This window comes from Mauremys mutica, chromosome 5, assembly GCF_020497125.1.
Source record: "Mauremys mutica isolate MM-2020 ecotype Southern chromosome 5, ASM2049712v1, whole genome shotgun sequence".
NCBI lineage: Eukaryota > Metazoa > Chordata > Testudines > Geoemydidae > Mauremys > Mauremys mutica.
In genome coordinates, this window is record NC_059076.1 from 20,391,655 (window position 1) to 20,417,716 (window position 26,062).

The following is a 26,062-nucleotide window of genomic DNA, read 5'->3' on the forward strand; positions in this document are numbered from 1 at the left end:
TTTTCCAAAAGGTGGCCAGGTGTTATCTGGGAATCCCAGTTGGCTTGGGAGTCCCAAAGAAATTCCAAAGGAATGACAGATGAGATTCCAAAAAACCCCAGACCCCTGAGATCTTTAATTTCCAACTGAACAGATTTCCAAAGGACAGATTGAATTATTCAGATTAATTATTCAGACAAAGGACAAAATTTCTAGCTGTGCAGCCTGCCCCTAATACTGTACAGCATTGTAAATGTTGGGTATCTTCTCGAGCCCACGATCTTTTAGCCATGCCGACACATATTCTAATATATTTATTAAACTTCCCAGTTAACAAAGCTATTTTAAGCTTAAATTGCACACCTGTGTGTGTGTGTGTGTGTGTGTGTGTGTGTGTGTATGTATTAGTAAGTAATAACCATCCACCAAATATTCGCAACAACTCATAAAAAGAAAATTAAAATCCAGGTAGAGGCCTCTGTATTTCAACCTCAGGTTCTAAGGGTTCTGTCATCACTGATTGCAAAGGAAGCTGAGCAAATGTAATGTCCTAAAACACAAAGGGCTTGTTCTTTTAGTTTCTTCAGATCCTGGCAGGAAACAGAGGACCTGCTTCAGTGCCCTCATACAAGATTGCATCAATACTTTTAATTCCTTTGTCCTAGTCTGTATGGCCAGACTTATAGTAGAGAAAGAAAAAAAAAAAGAAAGAAAGAAAGACTCTGACCTTCAGAACACATGTCTGGTGTACTGAATGTAGCCACCTCTTATACTCTCTTGGGGTCCATCACTCAAGTTAGGATAGTGTTAGAAATCCCAGTAATGTATGTCTCCAGCCTTGATCTCTCCTGCTAGGAAATAGTAAAGCTGCAACAAAATTTGGATTGTGCTAGTAGGCCAGAACTAAGTTGATGTCCAAAAAAAAAAAAAATAACCAGGTGATAATACAACCCAGGAAAATGTCTCTGAATACCCAAACACCCTGAGGGCAATAAATAAAATACTGGTTTATTAATAATACTAATTAAAAGCACAGGTAAGTAAGGACTTGGGCCTGCAGCACCGTGATTTCCATCAGTGTTTTGTCTGCACTGGGCCTCTATGGTTTCAACTTGGATTTGATCCCAGAAAGAGGGCTAGATAGTATGGCCAGTATTACTCAGGTGGCTCTGCTTGCCTTTTCCCAACCCTGGGAGGACGATCCATGGATATGGAGGGCTGAGGATGGAGACTGGGTAGGCCGGGTGAATAGAGGCTGTGGGGGAGTGGTTAGGGCAATGCTGGGCATGCTGAGCATGGGAGAATATTGTCCCTTACTCCAGCCCTGTGGAGAAATGCTGGTGAGGATGATCGCCCCAGGCAGTGCTATCTTTTCTAAGCCCCCACCCCTGGAAGTCCCAGTGGCAGCTGTTGGCGGCGGTCAGGATCAAGACCTCTGCACAGATATCCCTGCCTTCCTGCATGGATCCCTGGAGCCTGCCATCAGCGTTCATGGGCCACAGGATCTTCTCTGTGGGGTGCAGGGCATGCTCCGCCTTCTGAATATGCAAAGTGGGAAAGTGCAGAAATTTCCTCCTCTGAGACACCACTCCTAGCCCACCGATTTTACCATGACAATGGATAATCTGGGCCTCTCAGGTGAGTGCAGTTTGTCTCCCCCTAGAAACTAGTAGTGTGGAGCTCTCATGTTTCCACAGTGGTTCCAGGTGCCTTGGAATGGACCCATGCTGCCTGGCTTCCCTTGCTGTTGTATGCATCCAAAAATCCCCATCCAGGGATACCAAGAGTAGAAGTGATTCTTCACAGCAGTTGGTGCTGCCCCAGAATGCATTGAGTTTTACTTGGATTTCTCACTGGTATCCTCTGGGATTAACCAACACATGGACCTCTGTCCCTCTTTTCTCCTGTCTGGGTTCAGAGAGATCCATGCAAATATATCAACCTCCACAAAGAAATCTTCAGGGGGCAACCCCTCCTCTTTGGGGATTTGTCTCTTTTCCATCTCACTGCTGTATCCTTCTCAGGGCAACAGATAATTCATGTAAGTAAGGGTCCCAGGATTCAGTGTTTTAGACAGTGGCTAGGAATTTAGCTCAAGCCTTTATTTCTGGAAGAGTAATATTCATTTATGTGTGGCACATCATGTTGGATAACAAAAGGCAGAGAAAGCAAAAATGCATAATTAAAATAATTCTTTCTTCTTTCAAGCAAAGAGCTAAAGGAGATTAAAGTGAAGTTGTTATGGAGAAGGTGCAATAGAGGTCAAGGACATTGCCATTTGAATTCTAGAATTCAACTCCTTTAAGCAAAATATGGGTTTAATAATGTGATATCAAGCAAGTCTGACCATTTTCTAATTGATTATAAAACATTGTTTCTTTTTGCTTTCCACTGCATCAGACTTTTAAGTTAAAAAGCCCAGGATCCCTTTTAAAATAAATAGATTTGAATAATCTACTTTGAAATCAAACTTTGATGCACTTCGAAACCATTTTAGATGATCTCAGGACACCAGTTAACACTTTCATCATTAGATTCCAGAAGTGGCAAATTCCTTGAGGGCTGCTTCTTAAGAATATTAATAATCTTCAGACACACACCTTTAAGATTTTTAAGGCCCTATTCTATCTTTTTGTATTTATAGGTTCATCTCAGTATCCAGCCCTTCCACTAGGAAAAATGCACTATGATATCCTGTGATTTCATCTAGGCGGAGATTTGCTTAGCTTACATTTCACAGCTGCCCTGACGTCTGACCATGGCAAAACGTCTACGTCTCACTTTTTATGGCTGATCGACTGACTGGCCTTATTCCTGCACTCTGTTCACACACACAAGAAAGGACTTGTTTCAGTGTTCTCATGAAAAATTGTTGAGACTAGGGTTGATATTTTCAAAGTTTACTAGGGGATTTAGCCGCTCAACTTAATGGGAGTTGGTGATTGAATCCTCCCATCTGCTTTGAAAATCTCTACCCAGCTCTAGAAGGCCCCGATTCTGCAAAGAAGCACATGCTTAACTTTTATGCCATGGCCAGATGCACCCATAAGGGACAATTCCCAGTGTGTAAAATTAAGGACATGCATAAATCTTTGCAGGATCTCAGCCCAAGAGAGAGACTCTCCTGGGACAACTGCCAATCCTAGGGGCTGAGCCAAAGCCTACTGACGTCGATGAAAGCCAGGGGTATTTAGGTGCCTAACTCTCATTGATTTCAGTGGGAGTGAGGAGCCTAAATACTTTTGAGGATTTGGTCCTTAGTGCCTCTGGCAAAAGATTAAGCACCTACAATTTTCTTTATATGTTTATTTTCTGGAAAGGAACAAAACCTGCCTTTACATCAACAACACGGGAAGTGAGCTGAGGCACTCTGAGACTGGCTCTTCAGTGCAGTAGTATTAGAATTATACACTACAACAGATTAATTTCCACAGAAGCGTAACATTTTCCATACATCGTTTTCTTGTTATTAATTATAATTACCTTTTATATAGCTGTAGCTGGTATTGTATAAAGGTATCTGGCACCTTACAGACGCAACCCCAATCCTGCCACTATGCAACAGGAACTGTGTGTCTATACGGATTCAGAGCCGTCTGTGGACCTTAATCTTGGATTGCACAGGGTTAGTTTCTCAATGGGATGTTCAGATTTACTCTGACAGTCTGGGGCTTGATCCCTGGGCCGTGAAGTCCATGGAAGTCTTTCCGCCAGGAACTGGTGCGCAACAAATACAACTACTCTGTAAGGAAATATGCTCTTTGACTGAAGGGCATTTTTAAAGGTTATCAGGAGACAACAAAACACCCAAAGTTAAAACAACAATGTGCTCAAGACTATGTGCAGTGAAGCAATGAAAATCTGCATGCAAATTGTCATTCTGGATTATTAAGCAGTGACGCAGCAGAAAGCAATTTTTGTGAGGGCAGGAAATTAGACACACTAAAGAGCAAAAACTAATATTCATTGAAGGAGCTGCTGCAAAGGAGACCAGGGGGCATTTTTCCTTTTGGTGGAGGATAGCGGAGAAGCAGAATGGGAAGGTTACTCCTGAGGCAGATGACAGATTCCTCCAGCCAAGATTTTTAATAATGAGCGCCTCAAGTTAATCTCCCAAACCTATATTTAGACACGTAAATGGCCTGATTTTCAAAAGTGCTGAGCACCCAAGCAGCATCAGTGAGAGTTGTTGGGTGCTCCTCACTTTTGAAAATCAGGCCACGCAACTAGGCAATTATATCAGAACCGAGGAGCCTAAATTATAGGCAGCTATTATTGACAGTGTTGGCCCTCCTTTCTTACCAGGTAAAACAAAAACCTTTCAATAGACTTCTATTTGTTTCCTTTCCTAGGCCAAATTTACAGAAGACTGCAAGTTCAGGGAGAGGTTTCAAGAAAACAGCTATAACACATATGCCTCGGCAGTTTACAGGACCGGAAAGACTGGGAGAGAATGGTATGTGGCTTTGAACAAGAAGGGAAAAGCCAAAAGAGGCTGCAGTCCCCGGGTGAAACCCCAGCACATCTCCACCCATTTCCTTCCAAGGTTCAAACAGTCTGAGCAGCCAGAACTGTCTTTCACCGTCACTGTTCCTGAAAAGAAAAAATCACCTGCCTCCACCCCAGCAAAACCAAAGGTTTCATTGGCCGTGCCTCGGAAGAGCCCCAACACTGTTAAATACAGGCTGAAGTTTCGCTTTGGATAGCTGTTAAACTGATGGCTAGAGAGGAACACTTTTCTCAGGAGCTGATGCGTGCGTGTGTGAGTCCTTGGCTTACAATGGCAGATAGGGCCTTGATCGCACTCAGCTGCATTAGGAGGTCAGACAGGGAAATACCCATTTGTTTCAGTTTGACCTCAGCCAAATTGCTTTTTGATAGTCAAGAGTGTTAACTGAACTGGAATTCTTCATCCAGCCCTAGGGAGGAAAGCAGTGGTTCAGGTCAAATGAACATAAAGGCTTTTGTTTTTTGCCTTAAATAGCATTCTCACTTTCCTACTCTCCAAAGCATTGAGACGGGACTGTACATTTTGAAACATCTGATGGATCAGTTTATTTTTTTGCTTTCCAAAGAATACACTTTTGGTGTTGATAAACTATTTTATGAACTTTTGTTTATTTTGGTTGTCGGAAGCAACAAAAAGGTACCTCTACATTGAACATATTTTCTTACTTTCACTGTTTTAAGGAATTACACTTTTTACAATCATTTTCATATGAAAAAATTGGTCAGAGTCAAGTTATAATTTATAAGGATTTTTTTTCCTGCATCTTCTCTTTTTGCTGCACTTTTTACTTCTGACTGTACCTCAAACTCGTATATCCAAGTCTGTCTTTTTTTTTAAAGTTTGATTCCTCTCCCCTTAGAAGTCAACTCTTTTAAAGAAAAAAACAAAAAACCAATCTGTACATTGTAATTTGTGGCATGAGGTTGAATCCTTTCTTTCTTTTTTATTTGTGAAGGATTTTCTTTTATCCAAGGGAGATAATGCATTTTAAGTTTATGGAGAGGAACGCTTCATTTACAAATGACCCTGATTCCAGTCCCCCACTCCTACTCTTTCTTGGACAGCTGGAAGAATAAGTCTTATTCTGTCCATCAAACTATCATTTCGAAGTCTGTGTTTAAAATACCTCTGTCATGACCCTGTGGCATTCCTGCTATTATAGGTCCACAGGGATGGAGCTGCTTTTCAGGGGAAAGAAAGGGAGGCAAGAGCCATTCCATAGGTGTATCAGATAACAGCCATCAATGTCATGGCCTATTATCAAATGCTGTCATCATTATACTCAGCAAGTAAAACCCTCTCCTGAGACTCCTACTCTGAAGGTAAATGATTCCTGTGAGTGCATCTGCCTTTTGTAACAAAACGATGGGCTGTGGAGTTAAAGGCTGGTCATGTGCTACAGGAATCAGTCCTATTTGAAGAACATGTGAGTTGCTGTTGACATCCAACCAGTGGGCCAAATGGGGTGCACGGGTGTAACTAAAAGCAGAATTAGGTTCTTTGGGTTGGATCCTAAACTGCTGTAAATCAGCCTCGTTCCTATGGACTTCAGTGGAGCCACGTTGATTTAGTCCAACTGGTCATTTGGCTCATCACTCCAAATGGAACATAGTTCTGCAAATGTTTTAACTCATATGATTTATGCAATTTATTTATTTAATTGATTAAGATACACTTCACACTGAAAAATGTTTTATTTGATCTTAAGTATGGCAATGTGGCAATAAACAATACTATAGCTACTTGATCCTTTGAAAGTATTTTTTCTAGTTATGGTAGAGTGGTGTAGATTTTAAATGTCAATAATTATTCATTTATATTTTTCTAGTAACTAATTATGCATATAAAAGAATTTTGGACATACACACAGATCTAGCTGTGTTGTGTATGTACAAAAAATACTAGGGTTGAAACTGATCACCAATTAAGCCTTAATAGACTTTACAATGGCTTGTGTTAATAGAACCAAAACTCTCATATTAACTGTACTAACATGTTTTAGTTGCATATCAGTAATAACGAAGCCATGTGCTACTTTCAAATATTTTACCAAAAATCATACAAAATATTATTTCCATTAAAAGCTTGGCTTTTCATCCACCATTGTTTTGAGTGAGTTCAAGGCCTTTTCCCAAACATTTCATTTAATACAGTTTAAATATAAGCATCCTACGTAGTGTCTTTATTTTTAATAATGGGAATAAAGAGATTTTGCCTACATGCATACACTATACATACCGCAAGAGATGGTGATGTCATAATAAAGTATAACTGTGTTTAATTTTAAAACATAGTTGTGTAATTTCTCTTTTCTTCTATCAACTATCCTACAAGGTTTTTATTGAATATGAAGAATGGATGTTGCTAAATTAGCTACTACACATGTTTCTATTAAAGGGTTTGGCAGGAGATAATATTGTTGACAGTAAAGAGTGAGGCAAAATGAGCATACATGCTCCTTTTGTACTACATGCTCCACATATTTTACATGATGACAAAAGAACCCAATCACTTATCTTGTACACTTATTTTGACTTGATTAGCAACAGCAAAGTTAAAGCAGAATAACGGAGATGTGTTTATGCAGGCCCGTGCTCATTAATTTCAAATGCTAAAGCCAAACTAAAATTAAAAAATTCAAATTGCACTTCTTATCTCCAGTTTACCAGCCATACCCAATTACATATAACTAATGTTCAGTGAAGCATAGGGCTACCTAAATTAACTAATTGAATGAACACATTTGCAGAAGACATATATAATACAACACCTTCCTAATCCTCATTACCCAGGGGGCCTACACATACAATACATGGATGGTTATGTCGGCTGTCAATAAGCAGAACTGTCTTTACCGGTAGAATAATAACAAACAAAGTATAGTCAGGATTTGCTATGAAATGTAATTGTCTTCCATTACAAAACACAAATTTAAAAAATTACATTTTGGGAAGAATCTTTGCAGATAGCCCAGCCTGTACAACAAAGAACATTCTTCTCTTTTATCTGTGTATTGCCCCTCATAACAAATCCAAAATCCAGCTTTAACTTTAGTGTCACATTTTAGTAACAGCAGCTACCAGAATAAACAGATCTCTGTGTCCCTGGCAAAAGAACACATTTAGAATTCTTTCAGAGATAGCCCATATCCTGCCACAAGACAGGCCACCAACTAGGTCTCCAATCCTGCAAGCACTTATGTGCATAACTTTACCCATGTGAGTAATCCAATGGAGATAATTATGATTTCTATGACTATAAGAACCTCGATCAGGGCTGAGGGCACCGTGGTACCAATCCCCCCCCCCCCGCCACACACACACACACACACACACACACACACACACACACACACACACACACACACACACACACACACACACACACACACAGACAGTTCCTGCTCCAGGGAGCTCACATTCTAAGATAAACTATGCTGTTTCACCGGCAGACTGGCATCTCTTCTGCTTAATAAGTCCGAACAAACTGACCGCCACTTGTGGAACAAAACAAAACATCGATTTTGAAACCAAATGAAAATGGACTGTTTTGCCTGTTTCTACTCACAGTGAAATTTCCATCCCTTCATCCATCCATTGGATTGTTGCCAACTCTTGGATTCCATTTAAGGGAGCTTGATTTATAGGGGCAACCTATTTATAGCAGAAAGGACAACTTTTATCCCTGTACTAGAGAGCTCATGTTAGGCTATGATCCTGCAAACATTTATGCACATGAATTACATTACTCACGTGTGCAGTCCACTGAAATAAAGGCTCTGACCCTGCAGCCCATAGGAACTTGGGCATGACTCATCGTCAAGGGAACTCTTTCTAATGGTTTTAATAGGAGTTATCCTGGGCCGGGAAGAAGCCCCAGATCAGTGGGACTACTCCCATGAGCCAGGGTTGTAAGATTGGACCCACTATCATCACGATATCTGCTTTGTTGTTTTGCAAGCCGTATAAACTGTTCTATTGGAATATCAGAAGGTGTCCGAAGAAATTTTACTTTTAATTCACTTGTCAATGTGGTTAATTCCACTAGACTAGATGCCCCCCAGCACACAGAAGAAGGGATCTCTCTATATCCCACAGCGAGATTAGCAAACGTAATCTCACAGTTATAGGTCCAGTTCAAATGTGTTTCTCATTAAATCCTTTGCTAGTCCCTCTGTGGGAAGTGAAGAATTTATCAGATTTCAGTGCAGTCAGGTGAAATTCTGCTGAGGAAGCAATACCAGGCTTCTTTTTTCTCCAGGGTACAATTAAACCAATGCTTCCCTAGCAGTATTTTACCTTACTGTGAGGTTCTTTCTAGTGCAGTTAAATTCCACAGAGTTCAGTGCCTTTTTACTGGATGACTGCTGTTGTTGAGCCCATGGTTCTGTTAATCCGGAGCACACATGGGATTACAGGTGGGGTTTTACGAGATTATTAAAAAATGTTTAAACAAGAATTCTAAACCCCACAAAATGTATCATGAATAAAACTGTTAGGGGCACAGGAAGGCTGTCCATATGGACCCAATGCCTTCACACCACCTCCATCTCCTCTCCTGGAGCGTTTGGAGGGCCGGGATGTGAGGGCTTCTCCCTGCTAAGAGCTATGCCCAGAATCCCTCTCCAGGGAGGTTTCTTAACTTGGAAGGGGCCCTCTTTGCACTAAAGTTAATGTAGCTTCAGGCAGAGAGGGTCACTCCAAGATGAGGAACCCCTGCCGCCCAGAAGAGGGATTAGTACAATCTATGGGAGATGATGCATAGCCCTACCCACTCCCAATCCCTTTCCTTGTATGGATCTCAGGGAAGGGATGTCCGAATACAGAATATGAAGTTTGGGTGCAGGTCCAAAAAAAAGTTTCCTTTGGTATCAGTAGAAACATTTCTTTTGTTGTTGCTTTTGAGGCTTTAAAAAAATGATTAAAAAAAATAATACAATAGCGAGAAATCCCCAAACCAAATGTCTTTCCAAAATGGCAAACCAAAACGGTTCACTTTGAAAAAGCTGAAATGACATTTACGAATTTCCCCCCCTCCAAGTAATTGACTCTAATTCATGTCCACCTAAATCCACATTCTTCAGGGAAAAAAGGTTTCGCACGAAAATTTTGCCCAGCTCTACTCAGGACCTGAGGAAGGCTCTTGTGGGGGAATTGTGCCGTGGGAGGCATCTGATACACCTTGCTCTGTGAGAGGGAAGCCGAGGCAGTACTTAAGATGTTCTGCGTGGCAGTATGCTGTATATTTTGTGAACGAATTCATGTTACCATTTTGAAAAAAGCAAGAACAGAGATTTCTCCCAGAAGCACATAAAATTCATCGAGCCAAGCAAGAAGTCAGCAGAGTTCCCTGTCTGGCGCCTGGACTGAATTTGGTCCATATTCTTCACTACAGTAACTATTACTATGTGATGCTGAATAAACAGACGTTTGCATCAGCAGTGATGAAGTTAAGATCCAGGGCCAGATTTACTAAGTCCCTCAGCATTGCCCTGCTCAGTGGTCTAAGGTACAAATTTCTAGGGAATATATTACCTAGCTGTATTTGCATACTGGAGCCAGGTAGATGTTAGGAAATGGGGACATGTTAATGCTTAATATATGACATTTCTGAAAGCCCCAAAGTGAGTGCTGGCTGCCAAACTGAACAGTGAACTAAATAAAAGTGGACTTTAAATGGTGGGAAGCAGATCGGTCCCTCTGCACCAATGTCAACCGCAAACAATTGACTTACACAGTCTATCACCACCTTCATCTGTTGCAGCTCTGGCCTGTACAAGGACTTTCTCACTACCCAACACAGTGCTGGAGACAAAAAAGTAAACCCTTTTCCCTCTGGGTACCCTAGTAAATCCGGTTGGCTGGGGTAATGAGATTGAACACACTCATGTGCCACTGTTCCCTGACTGCGGAGCTTTATCCACCAGGCACAGAACGGTGAGTGAGTTCTCCCTCTGTGCTGCATTACCTGCACATGAGATCTGACGGGGATGGGGGGAAGTTAAAGGAAAAAAGCCCTCTATTCCTAGCATACGCAGACCAGATCCATTGCCTTAATTCTCAGGCACAAAGGATCCCTAGAGAGCAGCAGAGGCAACTCTGAGGGAAGTCCGTCTCCACCACATTCTGAACACACTCCACCCACGTCGAGGGGCGACCTTGAGCTATGCAAATGTATGCTGGCCGTAGAGATCCTAGAGTGATGGAAAGGAAAGGAGGAACAGGAGCGCCCTGCCATTGGGGCTGTTGATAGCCCTGGGACAAGAGGTACATGAGAATCCCCCGCTTCCCTCCAGAGACTGGGAAAATGACCAACAAGTTGCTGAACTAAGCCAAACAATTCTCCATGCCCTCACCCTATCCCTGCTTCTTAGCCTCAAAGATTCCATCCCTTCCTCCCATCTCCTCCTCATCCTCTCTCCTCTCCACCACCACACATCAGCCCCCACTGCCAGCAGACAGCTCCCCTGACTCAAGGTGGATTTGGAACTGTAGTAAAGTGGTCATAATAGGGTTAACTAGGTTCTCCAGAGTATTATGGGCTTGAGCCACCCTCCATCCCTCCTTTGCTTCTTGTTTTGTGGGTGGGAGTTTTCCCTCCCCACTCTGTTATGATGCTGTTGAATAAAACAGCAAGTTCCCAGCCTGCTGTCCAGTGCACTGAGCAGCCCTTTGATAGAGGTAACAATCTGCACAACACTCACCTACCCTCTGGGCTGCTGCTGCCAGGTGCCTGGCTGTATTTCCAGATTATTTTTCACCCCTTCTTTGGCTGTGGAAAGCAAGGAATTCCCTAGGGACCAGAGCCACCGATGACTTTGCTCACAAAATGCAGCAGGAGAATGCTACCATTTCCCATAGTGCTGAGCTGTCCCTCTCCCCCCACCCCACCCCCGTCCCTTGTACCACTTTGTCAATTTATTTTCAAGGGAGGAGCAGTTTTTTCTCTAAAGGACCTTAGACAAAATCTTTTGGCAGAGTCCAGCTGCCAGTCTGAGCTTGGCACCAGCTTGTATTTTTCCTTTCAGATAAGTGGTCAGGAGGGACTGGAAAGTTGTGAGCGGGGGGCTGAGGTGTCACCATTTAAGACAGAGAACAGTCATAGCCAGGCCTAGGAGATGGTTGCTTCTGCCTTTAAGTTTCAAAATGGAAGCTTCTCTCTCCCTAGGCACCTTGAGAAATGTCCTTCAGGGCCAGCTAGGCAGTGGGCAGAGAGGTGATGTCACATGCTTGTTACCACATGGTGCCAAAAATCAAGCAGAAGGGTTCTGAAGTGGGCCTTTTCATCCTGCCCACTCTTACCACTCCCCAGCAGAAGGTGCAGTGGCAACATCCAGGTCAGAAGTGAGATGTCAGTGTCAGGGCATTGGAAGAGGAAGAAGGAACATGCTTGCAGCAGGATATTTCCAGCACAGAGATCAATGTCATTTCTGAAAGTTCATGAGCAAGTGGGACCTGTACCGTACTGGTGGTGCCACATGAACAATCTGTAGATGACCAGGACAGGCAATAGGAGGAACTGTGGATGAGGATGACTGCGGTGGGTGGGCACAGGAGAGGACACCAACATGAAGTGGAAGTTGTTGCAAGAAACAACAAAGGGAATTCTGCATGACATTGCACTGGTGGAGCGAGGCCATGTGCGCAAGAAAAATGGGTAGCGCAGCTACTTCAAGGATTATGGGTATGAGAGTCCATTATTTCTATCAAAGTCACAATGGATGAAGGAGGCCTGGCAACCTCTCCAATGCAGAAGAGGCCAGACTGTAAGTCAGAATCACAGTATGTACTGCACCAGAGAACACAGTGGATGTATGTAAAGACCACAGTTTAGTATTGCTATGCACAGCCACTTGAATCAGGTTTTACTAACTGGCAGAAAGATGTCACTTGTCCCATGTGCTGTTTGGCTATTAGGCCAACCCACTACCCTGCCCCTCTGAATTCTCCCATGGCTTTTCCAGGACAGAGGTGTGAAAAGAGATTCTGTGGCCTGCATTGTGCAGGAGGTCAGACTAGATGATCATAATGGTCCCTTCTGACCTTAAAGTCTATGAGTCTAAGGGCAGGTCTACACTAAGGGCGGGGGTCGAACTAGGGTACGCAAGTTCAGCTACGTGAATAGCGTAGCTGAACTCGAAGTACCCTAGTTCGAATTACTTACCCGTCCAGACGCCGCGGGATCGAAGTCCGTGGCTCCAAGGTCGACTCCGCCACCGCCGTTTGCAGTGGTGGAGTACCAGAGTCGACCAGAGTGCGCGGGGAGTTCGAACTATCGCGTCCAGATTAGACGCGATAGTTCGAACTCCGAGAAGTCGAACTCACCGCGTCGACCTGGCAGGTAAGTGTAGACTAGCCCTAAGAGAGGGCCCTAAGAAGGAATGTGGGAAAGGTGGATCAATTTAAAACAAAGTGATTGAAATCACTAATTTTAATCATTATGTTAATTGATTTTAATATTGTTTTGCAGTTGTACTTTGCAGCTGTTTCCCTAAAGAAAGATTGAGTCTCATTGGTTGGTAACCATTAAAACATGTTGATTTACAACTAAATATAGCTTTTGTGCTAAATTTGGTGTTTCTTTTTGCCAACCAGGAGGATACACTATATCTATACATATTTATTTAAGCAATTATGTAGCTTAACTTGCATTTATTCATATTCTTAATTTTTACATTTATGTTAGAAAATGGTGACTGGCACTATTCTTGATGAGGATTAACTCTTTTACTTGTTGCTTGTGTCAAACTCTAGTGGGATAAAACTTTAAATTCAATTAAAATGCAAAAAGCTAATATTTTGAATTTTTTTCACTAGTTAAATGAAACAACCTTAAATATTTTGTACCTAATGAGAAAAAGCATTTAAAAATGTATCAAAACATGTTTTGCATTTAAAACTAACGGAATTACTATAAAAAAACACATATTATCTGTAGTTAGTGAATTGAACTGATTGTTCCTGGTGCCCTTCAAGATTTTAGAATTAGTAGACCTCATCCTCTTACACCTAGTTTTTATTCATAGACTGGAAGAGGAAAACAAGCCTTCTTGCTTTTGCAACTCTCTATTGCTTTCTTAACTTTGAATCTACTAGTCATTGAACTGAACTAGCTGAATAAATTGAAATGGAGAAAATATTCTCTCTGCACCTAAAGAAGGGACGACTGCTGTCAATGGCTGGTTTAGCACTTCAATAAACTCTGGTTCCAGTTGCTTAGCCAGTGGCTTCCACCACTTCAGAGATTTGGCTTTCTTTAAAATTTGGCAGCAAATTTTAAATTTAAATTTTAATTTAATGTAATTTATTTTTAAAATTAATGTGAATTATTTTAATGGAACATAGCAAATTTAGGCCTTAACACAGATTGCCATAATTTCACATTTAATTTTAAATAGTTTTTTTAAAAATAAACCTGTATTGAATTTAAATAAAAAAATCTGAGTTTTTAAATAAAAAATGATATATTTTTATCCACCCTGAAGGTAGGGACTGCAACTAACTTTGGACTGTCTCTTTCAGCCTCCTCAGCACTGGACCACCCATTGCCTAGAGTGCAGGATGCAAACTTGCCACAAGAACACCAACATCCTCCCAGGAGACCTTCTGCACAGCAGTCCTGCAGGATCCCCTCAAGAAAGACCTGAAACTCCTGTGCCACCATATAAGGCTAAGAGAGCCTCTCTCTCCTGCATCTATATCAGATGAGGGCAACTGGGACTAAGTACCACCCAGGAAGAGAGAATTCATGGAGATCCTAGTTACTCCAGATGAGTCCATGGGGCAGAAATTGCATAGGTGTTCATATAGTTCCTGGAGTGCATGGATAGTCCAATAATGTGACCAGTGTGAGTTGTGCTGAGCTGAGTGGAGTGAGGCTATTTCGGCCCTTCATGAGAAGCAGGACAGCCAGACTGCAGTTCTGACCAGAAGAGCAGATGCAGTCATGCTAGTGACTGCCCTGTAGCCATCACCAAGCAGTCACAGGTGAAAACAAAGTTCCTTGAACAAGATGAAGACCAGCCAGCCTTCCTCTCAGGAAGAAAGTCCTTTAGATGAGTTTAGATGAGTTTCTGGCAGTTCAGGGGATGAGGTGGGATGGAAAGTGGGATGGGAAATGAGAGGGAGATTTGAGCGTAACTGATCTGAACTGTATGTGTCTTTTTTCAAAGTCTCTTTCTAGGAACCCAAAAAGGGGAAAAGTGAACATCATAGTTCATCTCCCTCATTATTTTGTCCACCAGTTAGGTCTAATATCCATCACACCAATTTTGGTCTGTTAACTTCCACATCTTCTGTCTTTACTAAGCATAATTTCAACAGTCCTTAGATTATATCAAGGTGGCCTTTTGGGGTTAGACTAATCCAGCTTCTTTGTCTGGCTCTTTTGTACTGGTTACAACATTCCACATCGTAAACCACTTGCCCTATTTTCATGGTTCTATTGTAACATCTTGTGAACTTCTGCATACTTTTAACGTTTTAGCTCACAGTAAGGGTAGAATTTGTAGCCCCAATAGTCACAGTAGTGGGGATCCATTTCCCCCTCATTGCCCGGGGAGGGGAAAGAAGGGATTTTGCATGAAGTTCTCAGGCTTTCATTTACTTTTCTAACTTTTCCATCTGAATGGTAATTATTTAAGTCTGAATGGTGTCTTCCTGCTAATAGGATCCCTAAGCACTTTACATGCTGTCTGCAAACTGTGGGCCAGATTGTGCCTTTGAGGCACAAGCCCACGCTCGTAGTGGTGTGGGAGTAGCTCTGCCTTACCCAGAGCTCCAGGAGACATGGTGCCTCAAGCAAACAGAATCCCTCCTTCCCACCTCTGTGTGTCTGGCCAGCTCTGCTGACCTGTGAGAGTGGACAGGAGGCAGGGCCCTGGCCACGAGTGCTAGGATGGAGCTCAGGAAAGTGCAGGGGCTGCATTATGCCTTGCTCGATGTGTGGTGGGAGTTCAAAGGGGGAAGTCACACTCCTCTATCCTTGCACACCAAGCAAGAATAAGCACACTCTGGCCCGGTGTATAGGAATACAAATATCTCCAGGGTGGAACATGGCAGCACTGGTAAGGAAACCCAGCAATGCTACCTAGCAGTGTAGCACGCGAAGAATTCTTTAACTAATGGAAACCAAATGGGGGAATTTCATTGGGCAGAATGTACTGGAATTGCCCAAACTGGAATCAGGACATACGTTTGAAAACAGTGCCATGGGCTCCGTAGTGATCCCGGTAGGCGTCACCTCAGCTTTATGGATCTTAAAAAAAATTATATTTATGGCTGCATGGTGCCTTAGTGCCTCCTTAGATGATGGCACATCTACTCCCAGGAAAAGAGCTTTTCTGGGTTAAGTCACATTTCTATAATAAGGAAACAGATGCAAGTGCTCATTTTAAATAGCAGCGTACAATGGAAGAGGTGTTAACAGATCTGGCAGGTGTTAGGACTAACGTTACTTTATAGTTCCTCTTGTGCAACATTTCTGTGGAATATATGAGCAGAAAGGGGACTGAGATGTACAGAGAGGGAAGGTTGATGGTGAAAGTCTGGAGTTTAGGATTGGGAAGTCCTGAGTACAAACACCAAAACACTGGCATTTCAGGGACTCCACCAGTGTTGATGTACCAATGCCTTGGTGAGGCACAGTATCAACACTGGGGCCTCCCAGACTCCCTTTGCCAAGGCATTGGTGCACCAAGGGAACTATGGTGCTGGTGCTTTGGCTACTCCCAAGCCCCTATCCCAGCATCTCAGCCCCAATAACCACCAAAAGCTCGCTTAGCACCATCTCAGCTTCCTCACCCCTGAAGAATCCATTCCTAGTCATAAAGTGGGGAGCTGGCAGACTTGTGTGAAAGATGTTCTGGGGCAGGAAATGGATGAGGTCTGTTAAACCTAGAAGAGGCTGCAGCTACACTCTGATGAATGACCTGTGGTTCGTGAGAAGAGAACAGATGTCTGATGAACCACGGGAGGCTTATCAAACATGATCTCCAGCTTGACAAACTACAGGAGATTTATCAGACCAGAGATCCTCATTGATGAGCTTCCTTCAGTCTATGGGACTTCAGCTTTTAAGTGAGGAACCACAGTTGGTTAATCAGACCAAACCGCTATCTACTCCACTTCTGACATTCCTGTCCAACTTCATCCACCATCCCTGCATCCTGGGAGTGGAGGAGGGGGTGGGGAAAGACAGGGCCACATGGGCCTTTGTGGAGATAGATCTAGGGTTCCAGATTTTATTTTCCAGCTCAAGTCTATGCCCTCATTCCCATTTAGATACAAATTTTCCAACTAGGCTGCATATAGCTAGTGGCCTAGGTCAAGATCCACAGAGGTACTTAGGCATCTAAACCTCAGTTTTGACTTCACTGGAATCCACAAAACTCCCACTGAACCCTAAACTCACTTGGTGCCTAAGTATTCAGGGCGCATATTCTCTTGGTGCCTCAGTTTCTGCCTGTGGGCATGCGAACTGCAGCCCCCACCAGGCGTCCAGGTGCCTTTCTAGCTCCCACCAAAGACCCACGAACCAGAGCATTCTGTCACGTAAGTCCTGTGCAGGGTCCAAGCTGGTCGGTGGCCTCTGAGCATGCCTGCCAGATCAGGCCCCATTCAAAATCTGGCCACTACAGCAGGAGGTGATGGTGCCAGTGTCCTCCTTATGACTTTTAGCCCAGTGGTTAAAGCACATACTTGCAATGACGGATACCCATTGCCAGAGGCAGAGAAAGGATCTGAACTGTCCTCAGAGAGTGCTCTAACTACTGAGCTATGGGATTTTGCAATGTAAGGCGCCCTTTATCTCTCCCATTGAAGCTGTTCTACTGTGGCTAAATAACAACACAGTGATTGGAGCAGGAGAACTGGACCTTATGGTCCCCCTCACTGTAGTATCTATCTTAAATAACTCAAATATTTACAGATTTATCATCATGCTGTCCTTGTGAGGTAGGCAAGTATTGGTATCCCCTGTTGGCAAATCAGCAGCTAAAGGCACACAGGAATTAAGCCCCTGATCTTCAAAGGGAACTCCCCTTTATATCAATGGGAGTTAGGTGTCTAAATACCTTTGAGGATCTCAGCCTGGGACCTGCCCAAAGTCACATAGCAAATCTGTGCAGAGCTAGGAATCTAACTCTAATCTCCTGAAACCCAAGTCCAGTGCCTTGCCCCCAGACCATCCTCTTTCCCATTGCCTCCATGTGCAAATAGAAATAGTAATATTTACTGGGTCTGTGATTGGGTAGACCGGTCCCTTAAGAGGGGACCTGTTTGTGTGGTGTTAGTTGTTTGGTTGGGTGTGGGTATGGGTGTGTGGCCCCTCTTCCCCTTAGTTTATAGGTTTGGGTGGTTACAGCCCTCCACTACCCACACCTGAGAAGCAAGTATTGTTATCAAGGGCCAGCAATAGCTGCTGCAGATTAGCCTGTTAAGGCAACAGGAAATTGTATAAATGGGATATGGAGTAAACCAGAAAGTCAGTAAGGAGAGGGGGATTAATCAATAAGTGTGGATTTAGCTAGTCAAGCTGCTAATACTGATAGTGATAGCTTCTGGGATGTATGTTTGTTGCCTGGGTGTCTATGGTTCTACCTGCCCCCTGCTAAGTTATGGAAGGTTCCACTCAGTAAAGGACCTTTACTTTTCTTTACCTGAGATGCACCAATGTAATAAGCCAGCTGGTCTGTTCAAAGTGGAAGGAAGGAAGGAAGAAATGCTGTGATGTTATTTTAAGCTCCACCCAAAAAGTGTTGCAAGGACTGGAGCTTCTACCATTCCCCTAGCGAGCTATGTCTCCCTTGAATTTGCAGGTATTGCATCCCTTATAGTTCAAAAACACAACAATGTTGTGAGATGATATCAAGTTTAAATATCAGTTACAGAACTGATAGTCACACACTGGGATTATGAAACTGAGTGTTTTTCTCAGCAAAAAGCTACATCTCTTTGCAAAGAGGAAAATGTTCTGAGTTTAGTATCCAGGGAAAGTGTTTATTGGGAGGGGGAAAAAAACAGGTATTAGGGCAATATAGCAAATAGTATCTTGTTTGGCTCTAAAGTCTGATAGTAGCTTTAGCCTACATTGTAAGGAAGAATATAGCACTCATCACACACAGTATTCTAGTCACTGCTGCTTGTATAAAGAGTAACTATGGATAAGGCTGAAGACTTTACTTGCCTGATACTTTATTTTATGTTCAGGAGATTCAGAATTAGTATAAACATCTTTTAACTGTGTAAAGAAATGTCTCTGTAGCTGAGCTGGGATCTGTGCTCTGACATCATCTGCAGCTCTCCTCTCTCCCTAGCCACTGTTATGGAAGTCTGTAGCAGAAGGAAACCTCAGGGTTCATACAGCAGGGAAGGTATCTCTCCTTATGACTGAGATCCTGGGTGTTATTGGAGGGGGATTGTCTCCCTCAGAGTGGAGGAGCTAATGGTGCAGGACTAATGTTGCCTCTGGCCAGCTGAATGGAGTTAAAGGTATTAATGTGCCCCTGCATAAGGAAAATGGTTATTGTTTTAAAAAAAACTCAACTTCCTCTTCTAATGTAGAAAAATGCCAAGTGCCTGTGCTGTCCATGTTAGACCTCCGGTCTAGAGGCTTGACTGGGAATCGAACCCTGGTCTCTTGTGTGTTAATAACAGACTGCCTACTATAACACCCTCCCCCAAAAGAAAGTCATGTACTCTTTAAATTCTTATTTTTCATGTTAAATTACTTCTGGGCACACTGGGAAGGGTTATAGTAAACTTTCACCAGATTTATCTGGGAAAAGCAGAATAGTGTTGACTTTACTACTAATGCTAGATGATTCCCAGTTCTAAGCTTGATGTAAAATTTGTTGCCTTATGAACTAATCTTACTTCTGGTCCTCTGAGAACCACACCTTAAGTGCTGTAATTAAAGACTGGGGTTATTATGACTGAGAGCCTGTGAGCTCAAGGAAAATCTTGAGCAAGTGGCTACATTCCACTATTAATTTGAAAACAGCCTCTTTAATCCCTTTCTAAATCAGGATCATGTAGATATGGTAGAGACCCTAGGGGGAAAAGGAAACTATTTTGGTGATTGATCTTTCACTAGTTTGAGAATTTAGAAGTTTGTTTGAAGCTTTGCAAGAGGATCCCTGAAATGGTGGTAAAATCTCAGGAACGAAGTAATTGTGTTTACATGTATGAACACAGGGCCGCCCAGAGGATTCGGGGGCCTGGGGTCTTCGGTAGCAGGTCCCGGAGTGGAAGGACCCCCCGCTGCCGAATTGCCGCTGAAGACCCGGTGTGGAAGAAGCTCTGGGGGCCGGTACCCCACGAGAGTTTTCCGGGGCCTCCGGAGTGACTGAGGGACCTCACTCCAGGGGCCCCGAAAAACTCTTGTGGGGGGCCCTGCGGGGCCCGGGCCTGGGGCAAATTGCCCCACTTGCCCCCCCCCGGCAGCCCTGTATGAACCCCTGGCTAGTCCACAGTTTGGAGTTCAACATTTTCATGGATTTGCAAGCAATGACGTTAGTTTTTAACACACCAGTATTGTTTGCTTTTTAAAAAAAATACAAGGGATTTTCTTTCTTATCAAAATTTGTTTATTTATAGCTGTAAAGGTGATTTTGTTATGTTCTATTAAGGATTCTTAAGAAATCCTTAAGTAGCGCACATACCACATTTTCCACAGGAGGTCCTGCCAGCTGTTCTCTGAATGCACAACAAATAGTCTGAGAATTGCCAAGAAAACACTTATTGACCGTCGTGTGTTGCCGCCACTTCTCCGTGTTCTAGTTACAAATGTCTCAACAGATGAGGAACATTGTGGGGGCTGGGAAGGAGTGTAGGGTATTAATGTGCAAAGTAGAAAAAGAAAAGTTTAGCCACTTAGAGTGAAACCCTGGTCCCATTGAAATCAATTGGAGTTTTGCCCCTAGTTCCGAAAACATTGGCCAGACTGTACATATTGTAAATAACTGCAATAATATATGTTGTACACATCATGGTATTTTGGGGGAGCATCATAGGTATTTTCTCTATGCCATGGGTGTTGGTTATATTTCTTTCAAAATACAAGAAATACTCCAGTCCCATTCTCTGATGTGTATTTGTTACTCAACTACATTAAGATGTAAAGCTGTATTTGGCCACCGATTTGAAGCAAGTAAGGGCTTGTGGTGGTGGTTTTTAGCCAGGAAAGTAGAATAACGTTATTTTTATTAGCATCATTGCAAAGCAAAACTGATCAGATTTTGTGCATGAGCAGCTAATTATGATAGTTTTTACTGCAGGCACTAGGGATCCAGTCCAAACCTACAGAAGTACATGTGTTTGGGTTTAGTCCATCAGTTATCAACTCATTATGGGCCCAAGGTGAACTATGCAGTTGGAAAGGTCACAAGAAGTGATGTGAAACGGAGCTGGAATTCTTCAGAGCTTTTTTTCTTCAAACAGATGTATAAAATGAACCCTTTCTTGGGCATTCCTGTGTCCATAATTTCTGAACAAATCTTCTACTTTTAAAAAGTCCAGTCTAAGCATAAGTAATGTTTTACCTCAACTTAAAAGCAGGTATATTTTCAGACCAAACAATTGGAATGCTGAAGAGTAGAGTATGTATCATTAAGTAGCATTTGACTTATATTTTCCTTGCCACCAAACTTTCTACTTGTAAATCTAAAAACTGTGCTAATCGCATGAAGTCTGCAAGAACCTCTTTCCACAGTGTTATGAAAACCAGTGGGGGGAGAAACATCTAAGAAGCTTCTTTATTACCTTCCATTCTGTCATCTTTCAGCCTGGCCTTTTTCCGATATAAAATATCAAAAGTCCCAAACAGATGGAGTGACAATAGGAAATCTGAGATAGGGAGAGACTGCACATCTTTTACAATTCAGCTATAACTACACTGATAGAAAAAGGTAATACAAATGTTACTAAAAAGTACAAATTAAGCATTCAAACTCCCTCTTTGCAATATAATGCTAGTATTTTATCCACCCACTGACACTTTTCAATTAATATCCATGAGAATTTAGAGTTGGTGTTACAGGCTGCCTCCACCTATTCTGTTAATTCCCCCTGAACAAAATGTCCCTTATCTTGAATTTCTCATTCATCTTTTACTCAGGAAAACTCTGGCTGAAATTGGTAGGAGATTGTATAAATAAGGCCTTCAGGGCTTGGCTCAGTAGAAATCTTGTGTGCTCAGCATCTCTTGTGATTTGGCATACTGTTTAGGCATTTTAGGAAAAATAATACAAAATAAATGTAATGGCTACAGTGAGTAAACCCAGGACCCAATCCTGTAACCCCCTTAAAAATCATTTGTGACTTAAATGAGAGTACCGATGTGCATGGAGTATGGGATTGGGCCCTAAGCTTGCACTCCAGTTCATACCAAGAACTGCATGCAAGCAACGTTCATGAAAACTCTGTTTTACTTACAGTGTGGTTTGCTCCTTCAAGTGTGAAGGTTCGTCCTGTGTTTTAGTAAGATTTGTGGTTAAACACTGAGCTTACCCAACAACTCCACTGAGTAAAAACAGAGTAGGGACTTCAGGATATCACTTACTCAATTGGAGTGGTGGGCTTTCAACACTTCTCATGATTCCCTGATGTTACTACTAGTAGAGTTCTAATAAAAAGAGGAAAAGGTCCATTCAAAGGGTGCACTTTATGGGCTATATCCAAGGCCCAGGTAGTCCTCTAAATGATTTTAATAGGCGCTGGATTGTGCTTTATGTCCTCGATTTTTTCAACAGTGAAACAATACCGTTCTCCAGAGATTGAGACTCTGAATGTATTAAAGCAAACTCACAGCTCTATTTCACAAGCTATTTCATATTTAAAATTGATACAATAAATTCTGTGTCGGAACCATTCCTTGCTGCAACACAATTGGGTTATTAAGTTGAATGTTGCAAATGTCTTATTGCGTTCCACCCAATTAGTCTGTAAGCGATATTTAGGGGTATTTGTCACATTAGCAAACCTATTAATGCGTTGTTGGATTCCAGATAAAGCAACCATTGCTGTACTGCCCAGACAGGGCTGGCTCCAGGCACCAGTGAAGAAAGCAGGTGCCTGGGGCGGCCAGTAGAAAGGGGAGGTGCTCTGTCCGGTATTGGGGCGGCACTTCGGCTTCGGTGGCAGTTTGGCAGCGACGGGTCCTTCACTCCATCTCTTCTTCTTTGGCGGCAATTCTGCGGGAGCTCAATTGTTTTTTGGTTTGTTTTTTTCGCCGCTTTGGGCGGCAAAAAAGCTGGAGCCGGCCCTGTGCCCAGGATACAGAAATAAGCCATTAGAGACCGTAAGGAAGGAGAATATATAAACACTTGAGGGCTGATTCGTTATTGCTCCATGGCTCGCCTGCACTAGCATAGGGGATCTCTGCGTTGCCCCCTGCAGACGCAGTATAGCGAGGTGAGCTGTAGATTGAATCAGAGTTTGGCTGGAGGAAGGAGAGGGTAAAGAGTAGGAGGATGGGTGGCCAAGGCAGTCGTGTGACCTGGCAATTCTCTCTCCTGCAGGCCTTGAAGGCTGCATGAAATCCAAACGTTCTTTGTCCTTGCACCAGCCCTAGCAACCGGGCTGGGACAAACTTCCCTTAGGTCCTGATCCAAAGCCCATTTAAAATAACCCAGTCTTTCTATTGACTGCAGTGGACTTTGGCTCACTACTCATTCACGTGTATATCCTACTGACGTCAATGGAATTATTCACAGAACTTGGTGTTACTCATGGGAAAGGATTGCAGAATCCAGCCTATCTAATTTGAAAATAAGAAAAAACCTTGGTCATGGTCACATTTCATCTTGAAGACTTCCCATTTCCTCAGGCAGTGTCTGGATAAGACCCTGTCTTCCTAAAATTTCTCATTATTGCTGCTCCTTGCAGCCAGCCACATTCTAACCACTGTCATCTGACTCTGCTCAGAGCAAGCCTGGGTGATGTGGTGGTTAAAACACCAGTGGCTGCTGGCCATCTGTCTACACCAGCTGTACAGGTGGTTAAATAGTGGAAAAGTTTATAAAATAACTGTTGTGTAGACAAGTCCAGAGAATGAGGTGGACTGCCCATACCAGAGGCAGATGAGTTTTGAGACTGCACCTTGCATAGATTGCAGGGATGTAAGGCAAAAGTCATGAAGCCCAGAGAAGCCTGGGTAGGATCCATGAAGGCACTTAGGCCTGGTCTATACTGGTGCAGGGGGGATAGGTCTAAGTTACACAACTTCAGCTACGTGAATAACGTAGCTGAAGTTGACGTACTTAGATCTACTCACCACAGTGTCTTCACTGTGGTAAGTCGACTCTGCCTGCATCTCTTGCTTCGGTGGAATACCAGAGTCAATGGGAGAGCGCTCGGCAGTCGATTTATCACATCTAGACTAGATGAGATAAATCGCCCCCCACTGGATCTATTGCTACCCGTCGATCCGGTCGGTAATGTAGACAAGCTCAGTTTTAGTTCCATTGCAAGCCACAAAACTCATGCCAAACCCTGTAGGTACCTATGTTTTTCAGAGTAAAAGTTTCCTAGGTGCCTATCCTGCCTCCAGGCATGCTTGTTGTTGTCTCCCTCTATAGTCCAGTGATTAGGGCATCCACCTAGAATGTGGGAGATGCAGGCCCCAGTCCCCCTGCTCCAATCACTTTTTCATTATTTATCCACAGTGCAACAGCTTCAATAAGAGGGAGCCCTGTGATGGTTCTTGGGATACCCAGGACTGAATCACCTTGTTACCCACTTCCTCTAGGGAGATGGTGTCTTGCCTGTTGGAGCTGGGGGTTAGCTCACTTACCTCTCCAGCCTTTCAGCCACTCAAGCACTGTCCTCTGGGTTATGGAACCCCTGTCTATGCCTTTCAGGTTAACAAGGGGTGCACCTGAGTCCCCTTGAAATGTTCCTCTGTTATATCCAGCCACTGACACTAGTTACTCTGAGATCCGAAGGAGCAGTGTACCCCAGTTTACTAGTTCTACCTCATGTCACCACCCCATATAACACACAGCATGTATAAAACAAAAGGAGGTTTATTTACGAAAGGGTAGAGGTTTCAGCAGAAACTAGAGTGATGGAAACAAATGGTTACAATACAAAACAAAATAATAAAATGAGAGATAAGGTCTACTTTTATTAATAGCTACCTTTCCTATCTAATAAAGTAGATTTATTAGTTCAGTCTATTGCAGAGCTGGCTGGTTTCCCAGGATCCAGTCTTTCACGAAACATTCCCGGCTCAAGGAGATGTCTCCACCATGAATGGATGCTGTGTATCTTTCTCCACCCTGTGATATACTGCATGTCTTTTGTCTTCATTCCCAGACAAGGCAATCCCCTGTCTGTTTCTTTTTATCTCCAAGTGGTTTTGATTGTTTATAATTTGGCTTTAATGGTTTTCCATTGACTTTTCTATATTGTTGCAAAGGGCAGACAATTGAGCAATAAATTATATATGGTAATTCACTAGCTGAGGAGGGGTGACAAATACCTCTTGCTTGAATGGGCCAGACATACTGGTGACTCAATATCCATCCAAGACCATAAGGCACAGTTCCCCTTGTATAGGGAGTCTATGCACCTAACTCAGCTTTGTAGATTACCATGTTGTTCCTGTGATTTTTCTAAGTGCCTAAAAGTTAGGCACCATGATGCTCAGCATTGCAACGCCTAAGGCCTTTCCATTTCTGCTGCCATATTTGAGAGAGACTTCTCATTTATTAAAAGGTGTGATATTTGTAGCACATGTAACATGCTTCCTGTCTTTGTGAACCCTTCCCTGTCCTCTTGTCAAGACTGGAATGTTTGTGGCTTGGGAAGAATTCCAAATTTCAGGTTTTAAAAATTGTGGACCAAAACCAAGAATACACGTTCAAAAGAAAGCCTTGTCTGATAGTGACAGAGATCCTACAATGGGAACAGACAGTTCGCTGGAACTCTAGAGCTCATTAATTCCTTTTCTCTTAGCTTTCTGTGGGTATTCTAGCCTTCTGTGGGCTTCTTTTTTGTGCAAAGGCTTGCAGCATTCTAAACTAATGGTAAGAAAAAGATCCAAGTAGAGGTCATGGCAGGTAACACTTAGCAAACTTTTCCAGACATTCAGTGAGTAGTGCAAGAATCTTTTTATTTCTGTCCTTTCCATTTTTCTTTTCAAGGAAGACTTAATCAGGTTGACAATCACATTTGTTCCTTAAAGGATGGCTATATTGGTGAAATAAATGGAAACTATACTCATTAGGCCGGGCTTCTTGAGGTTTTAAAACTTGTCTACTGATTACATCGCAGAAATGCCTGAAACCTGATGAATACTGGTGCCTAAATCAGGGGTCTCAAACTCAATTTACCTTAGGGCCAGTGCCAGTCTTCAAATCCAACGGGCCGATAATGTCACTGAAGATGGTGTTCAAAAAAGAAAACGTTTATATTTTTTAATTTGAATTTCTTAGAAATAATGAAACTGTCATACAACTTTATGCAATTCTTTGCCTGCCAGGGAGTTTTTAGTGTTTGCCAGACACCTGGCACCGCTTCAGTTCTGTCAGTTTGTTGATGTTTGGCCTCCGTGACTGAGCAGTTGAAACCT

General features: G+C 42.8%; 2 protein-coding genes across 5 annotated transcripts in view; both read left to right on the top strand.

The window, feature by feature from the left end:
- Positions 1–14,072, top strand: part of FGF5 (fibroblast growth factor 5) — a 37,774-nt gene extending 23,702 nt beyond the window's left edge. For 3 of the 4 annotated variants that reach the window (XM_045019392.1, XM_045019394.1, XM_045019395.1), the window contains one exon: positions 4,332–6,127. In XM_045019392.1, the coding sequence (XP_044875327.1) occupies positions 4,332–4,685 (354 nt within the window). In that variant the 3' untranslated portion in view covers positions 4,686–6,127. Of the gene's footprint in view, positions 1–4,331; positions 6,128–14,010 lie in introns of those variants that run through there. The other variant, XM_045019393.1, reaches the window with a different exon arrangement.
- Positions 14,073–18,201: 4,129 nt separating this feature from the next.
- CFAP299 (cilia and flagella associated protein 299) overlaps positions 18,202–26,062 on the top strand; it is a 407,655-nt gene continuing 399,794 nt past the window's right edge. The window contains exon 1 of the mRNA XM_045019968.1: positions 18,202–18,305. Coding sequence (XP_044875903.1) covers positions 18,285–18,305 — 21 coding nt within the window. The 5' untranslated portion in view covers positions 18,202–18,284. The remainder of the gene's footprint in view (positions 18,306–26,062) is intronic.